Genomic DNA, 18681 nt, shown 5'->3' on the forward strand with positions numbered 1-18681 from the left:
GTCGTAAATGCAGATCGCCCCTATGCCGGGCTGAGGTGGGTGACACTAAACTAGCAAAAGGGCAATCGCCGGTCAGTGCTCTTACAGGACCCGAAATCATCCGTGAAACGACCAAGAAGATAGTCCAAATCAAAGCTCGACTTCAAGCATCGCGAGACCGACAGAAGAGCTATGCTGACAAGAGGCGAAAGCCATTAGAATTTCAATTTGGGGATCACGTGTTCTTAAAGGTCTCTCCTTGGAAGGGAATGATTCGCTTTGGGAAACGAGGAAAATTTAACCCGCGATACAATGGACCTTTCGAGATTCTTACCCGGATTGGTCCGGTGGCTTACAAGCTGCAGCTACCTGCCGAGCTCAGCAACGTACACCCAGTGTTCCACCTCTCGAATCTGAATAAGTGTCTATCAGATGAAACCCTTGTCATTCCTTTGGAAGAGATTGAGATAAACGAGAATCTCCTGTTCGTCGAAGAACCAGTCGAGATTATGGATAGGAAAGTGAAGCGTACAAAGCAAAGTCGCATTCCGATTGTGAAGGTTCGATGGAACGTTAAACGTGGACCGGAATTCACATGGGAACGTGAAGACCAAATGAAGCTAAAGTACCCTCACTTATTCTTTCCTTCACAAACCTAGTTTCAAAAGAATTTCGGGACAAAATTCCCTCTAACGGGGGGATGATGTCACAACTAGCATTTTAGCTAGGAAATTCTATTCTTGTGTAATCATTCAACGATTGTGAAACATATACTCTAAGTAAATATCACCTAGAGCTCATTTAAATGCACCTCTCATGTTCACCAAAGAGTCTAAAACCATAAGAACCTTAGTTTAAGTCCATATTGGACTAGGATTCCTTATTGGGCCTAATGGACCAATAAGCATTCAACTCAACTATTTTGGGCTTGGAAACCCTATTTCGATTTTAAATGGACCAAATTCACAAATCTAAAACATTTTGGACCATTTGGGCCTAGAATGATTCATTCTAACCCTAATGGGCCTTATTGGGACATAACTAATCCAATTAACCCTAGTCAGCCATAAATCCATTCTTTTATGCCATTTTGGGCCGTGAACTACCTTAAAGGCCCAATGGGCCGAAAACTTCTCTATAGGCTTTAAAATTTCCAGTGAAGACCAAGATTGGGCCCAAATTAATTCACTTCCTCCTTCCTAATCCAATTCTCGGCCCATAATCAAAAACAAAAAAAAAATGGCTAATTATCCAAGCCATGAAACCTCACTAATACATTGAGGTAATCCATGCAAATTACCCTCTAAACAAATACCCAATCCCATACATCTATGCACCTATCACATCTTAATATCTCTTCCCTCTCTCTTTTTTTTTCTTCCTCTCGGCCGAAGGTAAGCGCACACACACACAACATCAAACTCTCTCAAACACTCACAAGAAACACTCCTTCCTTTCCTCTCAAATTTTCGAAGATCTAGGGTTGATCAAGAAGATTTCCACCAAAAAAATCATCATTTTCTTAGTAAGTCCTTACATATCCAAGTTATATAACTTCATTATCATGTTAGATCACTCCTTCTAAGCAAATTTTTGGTGATCATACTCCTAGAAACCTCCTAAGTTCGAGATCCACTCAAGAAAGCTTGTTAGGACCAAAAATCTCTTCATCTCTTCTTCAAAACCGAAACATCAAAGCAAAGGTGAGTTCATACCCCGTTGTTTTCGGCTTTTACATGATTTTTTGGGGAGAATACAAGTAAAATGTGTAGATCTATGTGTTATATGCATGTCTTGTGTGATTTCCTAGTTATTTTGTAAAAATGTGTTAGATCTTAACAAATCTCGACATCTTAAGTAACATTGAGTAAAGATCCATGAACTAAGACACCTTATACATCATATTATCAAGTTAAAAGTGTTTATATGTTGAAGATATAAAAATTTAAGGCAAAAACCTTGTTAAGGGTCAAAATTGTCAAGAAAACAAAAGATAAGGGCAAAAAGTGACATTTATGTTTTTATAAGGATCAAACAGGTCCTACTTGTATAAAAATAGATTTTTATGATAAACATACTTTCTAAAGGGACAAAATTGTAAATTTTAGCTCAATGGGCCAAACATTTGGGCCTCACGGTTTTCGGCCCAAATTTGCGAAAAAAATGAAAGTTTTGGGATTAAAAATGTTATTTGACCAAAGTTTGAGTCATAAATGTAAATAAACCAAATTTAGGGGTGAAAATAACATTTATTTCTAAATGGGACCAAAAATGTAACTTTTATCAAAATTGGGCCGAAAGTTTCAATTTTTACAAACAAGGGGCTGAAAATGCATTTTTCTGCAAAACTGGGCCGAAAATGTCAAAATATAAATTTTTGGACTAAACCCGTGAATTTCTAAACATTTGGGACGAAAGTACAAATTTTTATAAATTGTGGACTAAAGTGTTATTTTTACAAAACTTTGGGCCTTAATTGAAAATTTGAGGCATATTGACCAAGAACGTCGTTTTTACAAAAAGCAGACTTTTTATAATCAATTTGATAAACCTCGAGTTAAATATAAACAACGAAACAATAACGAATGGACGAAATACATCGATAACAATTTTATTGGGCCTAATATTCACATTACATGGCCAATGAGCCTTAAAGGCCCATTCAAGTGTATATTGAGCCCAATATCTTCCATGACATGTTTAGTGGGCCTTGCGACCCATTTACATGTTAATTTGGGCCTGAGCTATGGGTCACATGTTTGTTGGGCCTTGGTGGTCAATTTATGTGCCTATTGGGCCCAAATTACCCTCTTACATGTTATTGGGCCTTTGTGGTCCATTCACATGCTAATTGGGCTTGGAATGAATTTCTCATGCTTAGTAGATCGTAACTCTATCCCTTACATAATTATCGAACTTCGTATACTTATGTACGTACCTTTAGACATGAAAACATGCAACATACACGTAAACATTAAACATAGTGAAAAGCATAACGAACATGAAAGGTTGAGAATCTAGTGAGATTTGTCGGTTGGCACCTTTGAGTGTACAATCGTAGCATGTAGTTATAACCAGAGTTTCCTGGAGGGAGAGCGGGAGTTTGTGTATAGATCTATACGGGGTGACCCCCCACGCCTTAGCTGTTCGCTACAGCTAGACTAGGCCAGTCTAGGGCGACAAAACCTTGAGCAAATACCGGTATTTGGAAAAATGCCAAGACAGGCAACGTAGTCATTATCATGTATGGTTATAACAGCTCATATAGAGATCCAATACCAATTTAACATTTCGAAGATTAACCCTTCGATTATGTCAATACGAAATAACTTAAATTAATGATCTAAGAACCTCGACATTATTATAAATCAGAAAATATCGGATTTTCTGGGGAAATACTATTATTCAATTATCACTTACTTACAATACAAAGAAATCTAAACTGCATTCATATATGTTACTACTATGAAATTCACACATGCATCTATACTTGATTTTCACATCATTTTCAGACACTTTACAGAAAATATCGGATTTTATGGGTTTTTACAAAAGATACAAAGACTTTTATCTAAACATACTTATGAACTCACCAACATTATATATGTTGACCGTTTTCAAAATAACTTGTATTCTCAGGTAATCGTTAAGCAGGAAGATTTTCAAGTGTGTATGGATTTATTTTGTGTAACATCACTCATCGTACTATTAATACTTTGAATCTATGTAATTTATAACAATGTACTTGATGTGAACAATGTTGGTTGTTATATGTAATGTTGGTGATGAATGTGTTATGTTTCATGTATATTCATTGTAATGATAATTCAATTGTTAGTCACACGAGCCCCCGGACGTTTCCGCCGTCTGGTGCGGGGGTGTGATACAATCCTCTTCCAAAACTGATCTATCAACCCCAAAGTGAGTTCATACCCCCTATTTTCGGTTTTTACTATGTTTTGGGGGAGGATACAAGTTGCTTTGTGTAGATCTATGTGTTTAACCATGATTATGTGTGTTCTTTCATGTTATATGTTGTGCTTATGTGTTGGAACTTCATAGATTTCGATAGATCTATTAAAATATGGTGATATTGGTAAACTAAAACACTCCATGCAACTTATTATGAAAATGAAAGGATTAAAACTTGTTAAGGATGTTTGAAACTAAGTAAAATCGTGTAAAGGGCCAAATTTGACAAAGAAAAACAAAAGTGAGGATCTTTTTGTCAACTCACGGTTTTAAGAGGACTAGAAGAGACATTTTTAAATAAAAATGGGTCTTTATGATATTCATGGTTTTAAAAGGGCCAAAAGTGTAAATTTTCACAAAATAGGCCTCAAATTGGGCCTTCACGGTTTCATGGGCTAAAATTGTAATTTTTTGATATTTGTGGATTTAATTGTCATTTTAAACAAATTTGAGCCAAAAATGTTAATTTTCGGTTAAAAGGGTTGGAAATGCCAATTTTATTAAACTTGGGCTGAAAAGGTAATTTATACACATTTGGGCCGAAAATGTCAAATTTCTTGAAATTGGGCCGAAAATGTTATTTCTAATAAATGTGGCCTAAAATGTCGTCTTATTTTGAAACAAGCCCTAAATGTAAACTTTTGGTCTTAAGGGACTTAAAGTGTAATTTTTACCAAAAATGTGCCTTAATTGTAAATTTTCGGTCTTATGGACCAAAAATGTCATTATTACAAAAAGTGGGTCTTTTAAATCATTTTGGTAAACAATTGAGTTTAAATAACCAACGTAACAACAAACGGACTAAATACGTCATTTACATCTTCTAATTGGGTCGGAATATACCTTACATGCTTATTCGGCCTTAGTGGCCCATTTGCATGTTTAAGTAGGGGTGGCAATTGATGACACGACAAGACAAAAATACACGACACGAAATGAAATGGGACGAAACTGAAATTCGAATTCGTGTTCGTGTCAAGTATAAAAAACACGAAGTCGTGTCGTGTCGTGTTCGTGTTCAAAATTCGACACGAAATTGACACGATTTAGCATTTGTCAGTCGTGTTTTTTGTGTTTGTCGTGTTATGTATGATTGAGTATTAATTAAATAAATTAATTGTTATATTATGTCATCCTTTTCGTGTCGTGTCGTGTTTTTTGTTTTTAATCGGTTCGTTTTCGTGTTAGTTGACAAAAACATGGCATCGTGTTGTGTCGTGTTAGTGTTACAAAAAACTTTGTCGTGTCGTGTCATGTCAGACAAAAACACGACACGATGGCCCGATTTGCCACCCCTATGTTTAAGTGGGCCTGGAATACACCCTACATGTCTGTTGGGCCTTTGTGGTCCAACTACATGCTTATTGAGCCTGGAATATACATACATGTTTTTTTTGTGGCCCATTTATATGCTTGATGGGCCCAGTAGACGTAAAACATACACAGACCATTATTCACTACGTTACATAGTGTAATACAATATTCGCGTAAATACAGTGAAGGCTCTTATGAGACATTTCATTCATTCGTACATATCTAGTGTACAACCTTAAGCCTGTAGTTATAACCAGAGTCTCCTAGAGGGAGACCGAGAGTTTGTGTATGGATCTATACGGGGGTGACACCCCACACCTGAGTTGATCGCTACAGCTAGACTAGGCCAGTCTAGGGTGACAAACCTTACATATACTAATTAGATGATACAAAAACATACATACATACACTCGTACCCGGTCTTCGGGTTTTTGAGACCACAATACTTTTATAAACAGAAAATATCGTATTTTCTGGGAAAGCATACAATTATACAGTACCTTCTACTTACAACATAAAATATAGGAATTTCTAGAATACTCTTTTTATACATGTTCAAAACAGAAACACACATGCTTTACACAAGATTTGATACAAAACCTTCAAACCATTTTACAGAAAATATTGGTTTTTCTGGTGTTACTAAATGATACGAAACTTTTCATTCAAACATGCTTACGAACTCACCAACATTATATATGTTGACGTTTTCAAAATAACTTGTATTCTCAGGAAATCATTAAGCAGGTGGACATCGAGAAAATGTGGAATTTGTTGCATTATGTTGCTATTTTAAAACCTTATATTTTTAGGATGTAACTTTTGTAAACAATTACAATGATGTAAACTCAGTATTGTTGTAATATTGTACGTGTGATGATGATGCTTGCCTTGTTTCTATTATATTCACTGTGATGATATTACAAGATGAAGTCACCCAACCCACAGACGTTTCCGCCGTCTGGTTCGGGGGTGTGACACTATGTTAGTGATCGGTTAGATCGGTATCCTGGTTATAGGATGGTTTCCATGTTAGTGATCTGTTAGATCTGTATGACTATTTGTACATGCTAGCTAGCGTATGATATTTATGTAGAAATGATTGTTTGATTGGGGGTTGGGTTGAGGCAGGTCCTGCTTTGTGCTGTAGGACAACATACCCAGGGAGGACCAGATAGACTGCAGACCCGGTTAGAGCATACTAGTCAGGCCGAAGGCCTGGCAAGCGGTCCGGATAGGCTGAAGGCCCTGAGAGGCGGTCCAGACGTGCCGATGGCTCGGAGAGCGGTCCAGATATACTGATGGCCTGTGAGGCGTTCCAGTCAGGTTGATGGCTCATTATGCATGCTGTTGTTTATATGATATGGTTATATCTGTATGGCTTTGGTATTTTGGGGGAACTCACTAACCTTCGGGATTACAGTTGTTGATTATGTTTCAGGTACTTCTGATGATCGCGGGAAGGCGAAGGCATGATCGTGAACCTCCTTATATTTTCATGATTTGATTATGTGTATACTCTCATGTTCAAACTATTTTGAAAACAAATTGTAATAACTTAATGGTTTTAAATGTTTTAAATTGGATTGAATTTTTGAGTGTGTTACAAAGGGGATGCCCTAATTTCCAACCAATCATTGTCCATGAGCATCATCGACGAGCATCGTCAACTGATGAGTGTCCTCCTTGAGCATCTTCAACTGATGAGCGTCCTCTTTGAGCATCTTCAACTGATAAGCATCCTCCTTGAGCATCTTCAACTTGTCAACATCCATGATGCTCACATGAGATCCCTAATGCTCAATCGTGATACCTTATGCTCACTTATGATCCATGATGCTCACTCGTGATCCATGATGCTCACTCATTATACATGATGCTCACTGGTTATTCTTAATGCTCACTTGTGATTCCTAATGCTTACTTGTGATTCCAGATGCTCACTTGTGATTCCGATATATATATATATATATATATATATATATATATATATATATATATATATATATATATATGTGTGTGTGTGTGTGTGTGTGTGTATGTGTGTGTTTGTGTGTGTGTGTGTGCGTGTGTGTAGGGGGCGTTCAATCGAGAACAATTTTTATTGGAAGAATATTTGAGAATAAAAATTACACTTTAATTTACATGGTGGCATTTTTTTAAATAACTTGACAATTGGTTGCAAAGATGTGATTAAACCACCACCCCCATCACCACCACCCGCCTCCACCACCCACCACCACCACCACTCCACCCATCACCCACCAAAACCACCACCTACCCACCCACCCATCACCACCACCCGCTTCCACCACTCATCACCACCACACACCACCATTACCCCCACCCATCACTCACCAAAACCACCACCACCAACCACCACCCATCACCCACCACCACCACTCATCACCACCACCCATCATCACCACCGCCACCACTACCCAACCACCCACCATAATCACCACCACCCATCACTACTATTCACCTGCCCCACCCACCACTATTACCAACACCCGCTGCCACCACCCATTATTACCACCTGCTACCACCACCCCACCCAACACCCATTAAAACCACCACCACCTGCGACCACCATCCATCCACCATCACCTTCTACTTGTGAGGTGAGTCTTCTTACTGTATTACTTGTGTAGTAGTGTATGCATGCTGGCCGGTTAGGTCATACGTGTTTATTTGTTTTGTGTAATTGTGTTGTTGATATTTCTTGGAAAGTTGTGAGTCCACGAGAGTGCTGATAAGTCCCCAGGGTTGCCGATAACCCCTGAAATGTGCCATTAATCCACAGGGTTGCTGATAACCCATAGTTGTTTATTTCGCTGAGTTGTATGTGATATTTTGGGAGCTCACTAAGCTTCATGCTTACAGTTGTGGATTAAATGTGTTTCAGGTACTTCAGATGATCGCGGGAAGGCTTGACTGTATACTCTGGTTTGCAGATTTTATGAATTTTTGCATTTTAATACTCTGATTTGGGATGACTATATTTGATTCACCTGAGATTTTTATGACTTGGTTTTTATAATATTGGATGTTTTTTACTATTTAAAAATGAAAATTTTTGTGATAAAATCAATGTCTTACAAGTTTATTCGGAGCCCTGGTTTGAGGGATTTGGATAAACATTCATGGGATTCCAGACTCAAACTAGGATCTAAGACTTTTATCAAAATCTTTTTACTTAGTAATGGAGATTTAGAGAAGAACATGGGAAGCAAAGTGTACAGTCAGCCGGAGCCCGAAGAAGTGATCTCTCAGAATATTCATATTTTTATCGTTTGATGTATTAGAATTGTTGTTATTAAGAGCTGATAGAAATGCATGCTTGTTGATAGGTTAAGGATCCTTTAGGACATGCAGAATAGGGTTGCCTGATTATGTGATGCCTTATAGCCTAGGAGATTCTTGTGAATGTTTTTCTAGGGTTGAAGCTAATATTGCTAATTGCTTTGTGTGTACTGCATGATTCTACATAATTAGGATTTTATAGTGTCACACCCCAAAACCGGAACGGCGGAAATGTTCGAGGGTGGAGGACGTCATGTACAGTATCACAACAATGCATAGTAGTAAACAAGCAACAACATCATCCATTGCATTAATAATATAATTTAATACAAGTGTGTTTTGTCAATTTTAATAGACACCAAAAATATGAAACAAAATAAAAGATGAGTCTTGAACGAGCTCCATCTCCTCAAAACCTGGCACCGGTACCTGTCTACTGGTGACCTGAGAATACAAGTTATTTTGAAAGAGTTTATCAGCTTTAAAGCTGGTGAGATCATAAGTATTTTAGTGTCATTGTTTGTATGAAAGTGGTTGTAAGTACTTGATGTATAAGTTTGTACATGTTTGTAAATGTTTGTAAATGTTTTAATCTCCTAGAAAATCCTATATTTTCTACTAAACGTAGCCTTCTACCAAGGCATCAACTGTCCTGAATGTTTGTTTCTTGTAAAAGTGTGTATTTTCCCAAGAATGACTATCATTAACCAAAAATATAGTTTTACATTACCGTTCATTGTGTGAAGATCACAAAGTGAATGCAATGGGGAAATAATAAAGTATTGTAGTGTTGTATTAAGTAACTACTGCTGTACTAATTACCTTAAACCAATATGTTATTTAAAGTAACATGTGATATGCCTGTACCATACTACCGACTATAAACACGACGATGAAAGACGTCGGAAGAAATGACATTTGGCACCCGTAGACTTGCAAGTCCCACTGTAGCGAGCAGCAAGGTGTAGGATAGTCAATCCAGTATAGATCTATACACAAATTCAACGCTCTCCTTGTAGGAGACTCTGGATACAAAACGAGCCATGACAGGTGATGCCATGCCCCGTTGCGTGGCTCACATAACTGTTGTAATGTTCTTGTATATGTATTGTGTGTACTATTGTAATGAATGTACTAGCTGTATTGTATGTTCTCTCTCTTTCTAGTATGTATATATGTTTTCTCTATATGTTATTGTTTGTTTCTCATCATAGTATGCTCTGTTTGTTTCTCATCATAGTATGTTATGTTTGTTTCTCATCATAGTATTCTCTATCTGTATGTTATTGACTCATGTATGAACTGACTCATTGTATGTTTCATTGCTCTAGAAATAGTATTAGTAACTTCCTAAACTATACCTATTATAGTTTACTAGTAATGTTGTTTGTATGAATGAACATGTTTGTATACCTTTGCTACCCAAAGGTATTGAACTGAATGAAGGAACTTTTATATCTATACACATATACATAATATATAACTAGGATCCAAACGACCTTCGGACAAACAACAGATACCCTAAGTCTACAACCAAACAAGGAACATGAAGTAAGGTGAGCTATCAGTCCTAAGTCCTCTCAATCCTACTTATATAACTATATCTATATAGATACACATTTGAAAAAGTATAAGTTCAAAAGAGTTTAATCAAAGTATTTAACATGTAAAATAGTTTGCAAAACAGTTTGAGGTAGTTTGTTTGATAACACAGCTTGAAAAGTAAGAAAATTCATATGTTCGATAGTTATTAATCACATGTGATTGATATAATAACCATAATAGTTCAACTTGTATTCCCCCCCGTAAAAGCATTTAAAATCAATTAAAAGGTTGATTAAGGGGTATGAACTCACCTGAAGTGAGTGATGCGAATGTAAGATCGGAAAAAGGATGCTAAGTGTCAAGTGAAGACTTGAGCACACACGGATCCTATTTAGCATATAAAGACACATATATGAATACAATTAGTGTTTACTCAACTAATCAGGTAAAGAATAACACTTTAAGGACTAAGAAATCCTTAAATGGAAGTGTTACAATCACTTAGGATTGCATAAAAGGGTTGTATAGCCACTAAAGGAGTTTTCGGTCCAAGTAGTATGTTTCTTGAGGTTTTCGGCCCAAAGGGTTTTCGGTCCAAAGAGGTTTTCGGCCCAAAAGGGTTTTCGGTCCAAAGAGGTTTTCGGTCCAAATGGTTTTTCGGTCCAAATGGTTGGCCGAAAACTCATGATGTTTGGTGATTTTTAAGGGCTTTCCACAATCAATGAAGTGTTCTAGACTCAATACTAAGTATTAGGAAAGGCTTAAAGTCATATTGCACCCTTCATAAGGGTTTTCGGTCTAAGGAGACGCACTAGACTGAAAACACCTTTTGTTCCTGGATAAATGATGATTTCAAGGCCCTAAATCAAGAGTTTCAACTAGATAACAAGTATAGGGAAGTAATACTTACGATTTAGAGGCTAATAGAGTTGATTTCGGACCAAAACACTAGTGTGTGTTCTTGGTGTTCTTGAAGATCTAACCCAAAAGAGATGATTTCATGGATGAAATCAAAGGGTTGTACTAGATAAAGCTTTGTATCAACAAATTAGATGAAAGGAATTCTTACAATTTTGAAGATCGGAATGAAGAACTCGATGATACTTGAGAGAGAATGGAAGTTTTCTTGACTTTTAAAGGAAAGAATGATCAAAATGATCATGAAATATATATGTATAAGGGAGTTTTTGGTCACCTTGACTGAAAACCCAAAGATCTTGACCGAAAACTCCTTTTTGAGGAGGTTTTCGGTTTGCTTCATGACTAGAACTTCAACCAATTCATCCTAACACTGATTCCTTTGATGTACTAAGTTTAGAATACTCGAATAGACTCCAAATAGGGTTAAAAGTTAACAAACAAGACTAACTCTGATAAATTTGAATGTTTATACAAGCTAGAAATTTCGGATTGTCACATCATCCCCCCGTTAGAGAGAAAAAGGTGAGGATGTTTCAGTTTCATTTGATCCTCGCGCTCCCACGTGAATTCAGGTCCTCGCTTGGCATTCCAGCGAACCTTCACTATCGGGATACGACTTTGTTTCGTTTGCTTGACCTCTCGGTCCATGATCTCTACTGGTTCTTCCACGAAGTTGAGGCTCTCGTTGATTTCGATCACCTCGAGTGGGATCACAAGAGTCTCGTCGGACAGACACTTTTTCAAGTTCGATACGTGGAAAGTAGGATGTACATTATTGAGTAAACTAGGTAGATTGAGTTTGTAAGCTACAGGGCCGATTCTGGCAAGAATCTCGAAAGGCCCTATATATCTTGGATTTAGCTTTCCACGCTTTCCGAAGCATATCAAGCCCTTCCAGGGTGAGACTTTCAATAGAACACGGTCTCCCACCTGGAATTCCAACGGTTTCCTTCTTTTGTCAGCGTAGCTTTTTCTGTCGGTCACTAGAGGCTTTTAATCGCTCACGAATCTGAACGATCTTCTCTGTCGTTTCCCGAATGATTTCTGGACCTGTGAGAGCGCTTTCAGGAACTCGTCCTTTAGCTAACTGTGTGGCACTGATATGTGCATAATTAGCCATATATTTAGTATAGATTTTTATCAATTATTAGATAATTATTTGCATATTATGGACAAAAGGTACTTAATAATGTTTAAATTGTATTTTCAGTCCAGAAGTCATGCTCTGGAGCAGAAAGGAGGAAGGAGATGCAATTGGAAGCTGCAAAAATGAAGAAAGAAGTACAAACTTGAAGCTACTCGGCGAGTCCAATCGTCTACTCGGCGAGCGCGCACGAATGTTTGCGAAGTAATAAGAAGAGTCCTTGCCGTACACGGATTTTACAAAGAAACTCGGCGATTTGGGTATCTACTCGCCGAGTAGCCCCTGTTTTGAGAGTCCTATAAATAGAGGGCAAATTCCGAATCAGCTATCTTTTCTAACTTTTCTGGAAGACACTTGGCGACCAAGGAACCTCTTGAAGACCTGAAGACACGAACAGGAACCTGAATTTCTCATTCTTAGAAGATTCAAGGCAATTAGGTTTAAATTTTCCACTTATCTTGAATTGAACAATGTTTGAGTTAATTACTTTCGTTCTTAGCTTTTTGACTGCTGTAATCATGAGCTAAACTTATTAGTTTCTGTTTAGGGAATACGATTTTACTCTTATGGTTTAATTTTATGGATTGATTAGTTGTTAATTGGTGATTTGTTAAATTAAGCTTGTTAAAGATCCTTATGCACTAACCATAACTATTCTCTGTTAATAGGAAGGCAATCAGGCTGCATGAACATCTCTTAATTGTTTACCTCATATGATTTATGTGAACACTTGTTATGTGCCTAGGACTAGTGACTATGAAACTAGGATTAATTAGAGAGCGGGTAAATTAGTGTGTGAGCTTGTTGATAAACCAACAACAAGAGGGTAATTGAATTAGTAATTTAATTAACCAATTACAAGTCTTATTTAATCCGAATAATTGAACTAGGGGATTAATTAGCTTAAACACTTGATCACTACTTAAATTAGTTGATTTTCTAAGGACTGGTAATAGCGAATGCGAATCTAATCACCTTAATCGGTAACCAATAATAACCAATCTATTGTTTTGCCATAAAATTAACCATAGGAGTGAATGAGTTGAACCTAAGCAGAAACCTTTTATTAAATTTAGTGAATTTTTACTTGGTTTAGTTAGTTAGTTAATTGCGTAATAGTTAGTGTGTTTAAGTTTCTAGTCTTGTAAAACTAGAGAAAACCCTCTTACTTTTATTACTTGTTAGTTAAAATTAGTTATTAGGTTAATTTCCGTTCCTCGAGTTCGACACCCTACTTATTTAACTATACCACTAAAGGACAGGTTCACTGCCTTTGTGTGCTTAAATTATATTTTTGGAGTAGGAATAAAACTAGTCGGTTTCACACACATCAAGTTTTTGGCGCCGTTGCCGGGGAACGGTTCAAAAATTAAATCTAATATCTAGTTTTATCGATCCTTTGTGTGAGCTTATCTTGCACAAAGTTATTTTTAAGTAAGTCAGTAACTAGGTTAAGTGTTACTATTTAATTGTTTTTAATTGTTTTTAGGCTTTTAAGCAGTGTACTCGCCGAGTGCAGTCGCGCATACTCGGCGAGTTCAGTGCTGATTTTCAGTTTCGTTTTTATTTTCTTTATATGTCGTTTTTGTTCTTTTTACGCGTTTTCCTTGTTTTTATTGCAGAGTGTTTATGACCAGAGGAAGCAATACACCGTTAACTCCACCATTTGAAGACCCAGAAGCCACTTTAAGGAAGAACAAAGGCAAAACCATTGGAGAATCCGCATCTTCAAAGGACTCACCTTTGAAGAATCTCAAAGCCGTTTTCAGCAAGAAGAAGAGCAGTAAATCAGGAGCATCCAACAACTTTTCCTTAGCAAATAAATACTCAATCAAGGACGACATCGTATACAAATTCGAAAAGGAAGAAATCGAATTTGAGGAAGGTAGCGATCTAGAAGACGGATTCGGCGGCACCATGGCTAACATCGATGAAGTTACCATGGGCGAGTGGAAGAAGAGAATGCGTGAAGATACCGGTCCGGGACTCATGCAACCCGCGATTCCAGAAAATGCCAATTTCGAACTCAAAGGCCACATACTCGCCCAACTTAAAGAAATTCCGTTCTATGGAAAAGATCACGAAGACGCGTACAAGCACCTAGAAGAGGTCAATGATATAGCCGATTACTTTAACTTTCCTAATGTGGCCCGCGACACCGTTCTGCTTCGCATGTTACCGGTCACATTTAAGGGCGCTGCAAAAGATTGGCTAAAATCACTTCCTCCCGGATCCATCACCACATGGGTTAGAATGAAAGAAGAGTTTATTGATCAATTTTGCCCACCATCAAAGATAGCCAAGTTGAAGAAAGCCATAGCAAACTTTGAGTAACAAGCTGGAGAATCACTTTATGAGGCATGGGAGAGGTAAAAAAGCTCGCTAAGGAATTTCCCACATCATGATCTTATAGCCAACAAGAAGTCTCCATTTTTTATGATGGAGTGAACGTGACAACAAGACAATTACTTGACTCGCAAGGACCGCTCACTAAGAAGGCACCCCCGATAATAAAGCAACTAATTGAGGAGTTCTCTAAGCATTCTAGAGAATACCACAATCCAAGGAATGATATGACCAAGGGATCGGCTTATGCAGCTTCAGAAGATTTGTCGGCAGTTATGGCAATGTTGAAAAGCATGGATAGAAGGATGGACAAAATGGATCAAACAATCCATGCTATTTGGGTAGGATGTGAGAATTGCAATGGGCCTCATATAACTATAGATTGTGATTTGGACGAAAATGGGAATAAGAAAGTGCAAGTATGCTATTCTAGTGGTGATAGATTTGATGACGATTGGCGAGAACCTAAGAAAGAATGGCTTCCTTATGATGAGTACAAGAAAGCGAGGGAGGAGAAATATAGACAAAAGGCAAGGGGTTTTTACCAAAAGGAGGAGCCGGTACAAGAAAAGAGACCAAATTTGGAAGAAATGCTTACTAAATTTGTAGCTGCATTCGAGAAAAGGCACAATGACCACGATGCTGCAATACAAGATACAAGAACAGTATTAAGGAATCAGCAAGCATCTATTCATAACATTGAGAAGCAGCTGGGGTAGCTTGCCCAACAAATAAATCAAAGAGCACCGGGAGAACTTCCTAGTAACACCGAAAACAATCCAAAAGGCACACATATAAATAGTGTGACAACTAGGAGTGGAAAGATAATTACTCCTCTGGCCCCTATTCAGAACGAAGACCCGAAGCTGGTACAAAAGGATGAGACAGCAGAGCAGAACCAAAATCAGACTCAACTGAACCCAGACCCTACTCGCCGAGTCCAGGACATGCACTCGACGAGTCCGACACCTGATCAGAAAAATAAGTCTCCTAGTTAAGCCATATCAGCCTCCACTGCCATATCCAGCCCGAGCTAAACAAGAAAAGAATGAAGAAGACTACCAAAAATTTCTAGAACACATAAAGGCTCTTCGAATTAATATCCCATTCATAGAAGCGGTTGCGCAAATGCTAAAATACGCTAAATTCCTCAAGGTGCTTCTAACTAATCGAAAGAAGATGGAAGAAGTAAAGAAAGTGGTTTTAAATGAGAATTGTTCAGCTGCTATGTTGAACAAACTACCAAAGAAGAAGGGTAATCCAGGAAGCTTAACCTTACCTTGTCAATTCGGAAATTTAGCTACTATCCATGCATTGGATGATTCAGGGGCAAGTGTAAATCTCATGTCGTACTCATTTTTCAAGAAATTAGATCTCCCGGAGCCGAGACCAATTCGAATGGCAATTCACTTAGCAAACAAAACGGTTACATTCCCAAGGGGAATATGCGAAGATCTATTGGTGAAGGTTGACAAGTTCGTGTTTCCCGCAGATTTGATAGTCTTAGACATGGAAGCGGATCCTCAAGTCCCGATCATCCTTGGAAGACCTTTCCTTAACACCGCAAGCGCTATTGTTGACATGCGAGATTCCAAACTTACGCTACGGGTGGGAGATGAATCAGTTACTTTTGGGGTTGATCAAGCCATGAAGCAAGCAAGGAGTAGTGATGACACAGCATTTTCGATTGACATGTTGGAAGAGCTAATGGAGGAATGAAATATTGAAGAACCAAACAACTCCACCATCACCTTTGATGAAGAATTCGATGCTAAAAGCGACCTACTAGAAATAGAGAGACTACTTGAGGAAGCTGATTATAATGAGCTAACCAAAGGTGCTGAACATTCTACTCGCCGAGTAGACTTGACCTACTCGACGAGCCCGTTCAAAGAATCCCACAATGTCGCGGAATTTTCCCAGAACTCGTCGAGTCCCATCATTGGGCTCGACGTGTGCAACGTTCAGAACACAAAAACCGAGCTGAAAGTACTACCAGATCACTTGGAATATGCATTTCTTGAAAAGGGTCAACAAAAACCTGTAATAATAGCTGCTGATTTGACCACACATGAGAAAGAAAGCCTTGTGGGGGTATTAAAGAAGAGGCAAGGTGCTATAACATGGAAGATAACCAAAATCAAGGGAATTAGTCCAGCTTATTGTTCTCATAAGATTAACTTAGAAGATGGGGCTAAACCAGTAGTTCAACTCCAAAGAAGACTAAACCCGAACATGCAAGAAGTTGTGAAAAAGGAGGTGGTGAAACTATTAGATGTCGGGATTATTTACTCGATTTTCGATAGCCCGTGGGTGAGTCCAGTGCAGGTGGTACCGAAAAAAGGAGGAATGACGGTTGTAGTCAATGAAAATAATGAACTAATTCCAACAAGAACGGTGACCGGGTGGCGTGTTTGCATCGACTATAGGAAACTAAATGATGCCACATGCAAGGATCATTTCCCATTACCATTTATTGATCAAATGCTCGAGAGGCTGTCTGGGCATCTATATTATTGCTTCCTCGATGGTTTTTCGGGGTATTTCCAAATTCCAATCGACCTACAAGACCAAGAGAAGACTACTTTTACATGCCCGAGTGGAACATTTGCATATAGACGCATGCCTTTTGGGTTATGCAATGCGCCGGCTACTTTCCAAAGGTGTATGATGGCCATTTTCCACGATATGATCGAGAAGTTTATGGAGGTTTTCATGGATGACTTTTCAGTTTTCGGGTCCTCTTTTGACGATTGTCTGTCCAACTTAGATCTAATGCTAGCAAGATGTGAAAAGACCAACCTTGTTCTTAATTGGGAAAAGTGTCATTTTATGGTGAAAGAAGGAATTGTGCTAGGACACAAGGTCTCAAGGATGGGGATAGAGGTGGATAGAGCGAAGGTAGACACTATAGCTAAATTACCACCTCCAACAAATATCAAGGGGGTGAGAAGCTTTTTGGGCCATGCGGGGTTTTATAGGCGTTTTATTAAAGATTTTTCGAAGATCACAAGGCCCTTGACTCAACTTCTTTTGAAGGACGCCCCATTCAACTTTTCTAAAGAATGTCTTGATGCGTTTCAATCGTTGAAGGAAAAGTTGACTACTTTACCTATAATGGTAGCCCCAAATTGGAGTCTTCCTTTTGAGCTCATGTGTGATGCTAGTGACTTTGCGGTGGGAGCTGTTTTGGGACAAAGAATTGACAAGCATTTTCAGCCAATTTACTATGCAAGCAAGACCCTGAACCCGACACAAGAAAACTACACTACTATAGAAAAGGAGTTACTAGCAGTGGTGTTTGCATTTGATAAATTTCGCTCATATTTGGTTCTGTCAAAACCCATAGCTTTTACCGACCATTCTGCTCTTAAGTATCTCTTTGCTAAACAAGATGCTAAGCCAAGGTTGATTCACTGGGTGTTGCTGCTACAAGAATTTGACATTGAAATACGAGATAAGAAGGGGATGGAAAATGTGGTCGCCGATCATCTTTCGAGATTGGAAAACCCGCACTTGGAAGAGTTAGAAGAAAACAAGATTGTAGATGAATTTCCCGAAGAATACTTATTGGTTATAGCAGGAGAGATTCCATGGTTCGCAGATATAGCTAACTACTTAGCTAGTGAATACATCCCAAAAGACTTGACCCGCCAACAAAAGAAGAAGTTATTTTCAGAAATTAAGTATTACTTTTGGGATGAGCCATACCTCTTTCGTAGCTGTGCGGATGGTATGATAAGAAGATGTGTATCGGGGAAAGAAAGTCAGGAAATCTTGATGCATTGTCATAGCGGGCCCACCGGAGGACATCATGGAGCGCAATATACGGCCAAGAAGGTTTTTGATTCGGGTTTTTATTGGCCTACTATATTTAAAGATGCTAAAACATTTGTCAAAGAATGTGATTCATGCCAAAGATCGGGAAACATTTCATCATGAAACGAGATGCCCCAAAATAGCATTCAAGTTTGTGAAATATTTGATGTTTGGGGAATTGACTTCATGGGACCTTTTCCAATGTCAAAGGGAAATAAATATATTTTGGTAGCAGTCGACTATGTATCTAAATGGGCGGAGGCACAAGCGTTACCCACGAATGATGCTCGGGTAGTGGTACGTTTTCTCAAGAAATTATTTTCGAGATTTGGAGT

General features: G+C 38.3%; 1 protein-coding gene across 1 annotated transcript; it reads left to right on the plus strand.

Annotated features, from left to right (window-relative positions):
• The first annotated feature begins 15655 nt into the window (after positions 1–15655).
• LOC145158088 (uncharacterized) lies at positions 15656–16246 on the plus strand. The gene has a single exon (XM_079077033.1). The coding sequence runs from the start codon at positions 15656–15658 to the stop codon at positions 16244–16246; it is 591 nt and encodes a 196-aa protein (XP_078933159.1).
• Positions 16247–18681: the final 2435 nt, after the last annotated feature.

The sequence above is a fragment of the Lactuca virosa genome, chromosome 2, assembly GCF_052849685.1.
Source record: "Lactuca virosa cultivar CGN04683 chromosome 2, Lactuca_virosa_CGN04683_v6, whole genome shotgun sequence".
NCBI lineage: Eukaryota > Viridiplantae > Streptophyta > Magnoliopsida > Asterales > Asteraceae > Lactuca > Lactuca virosa.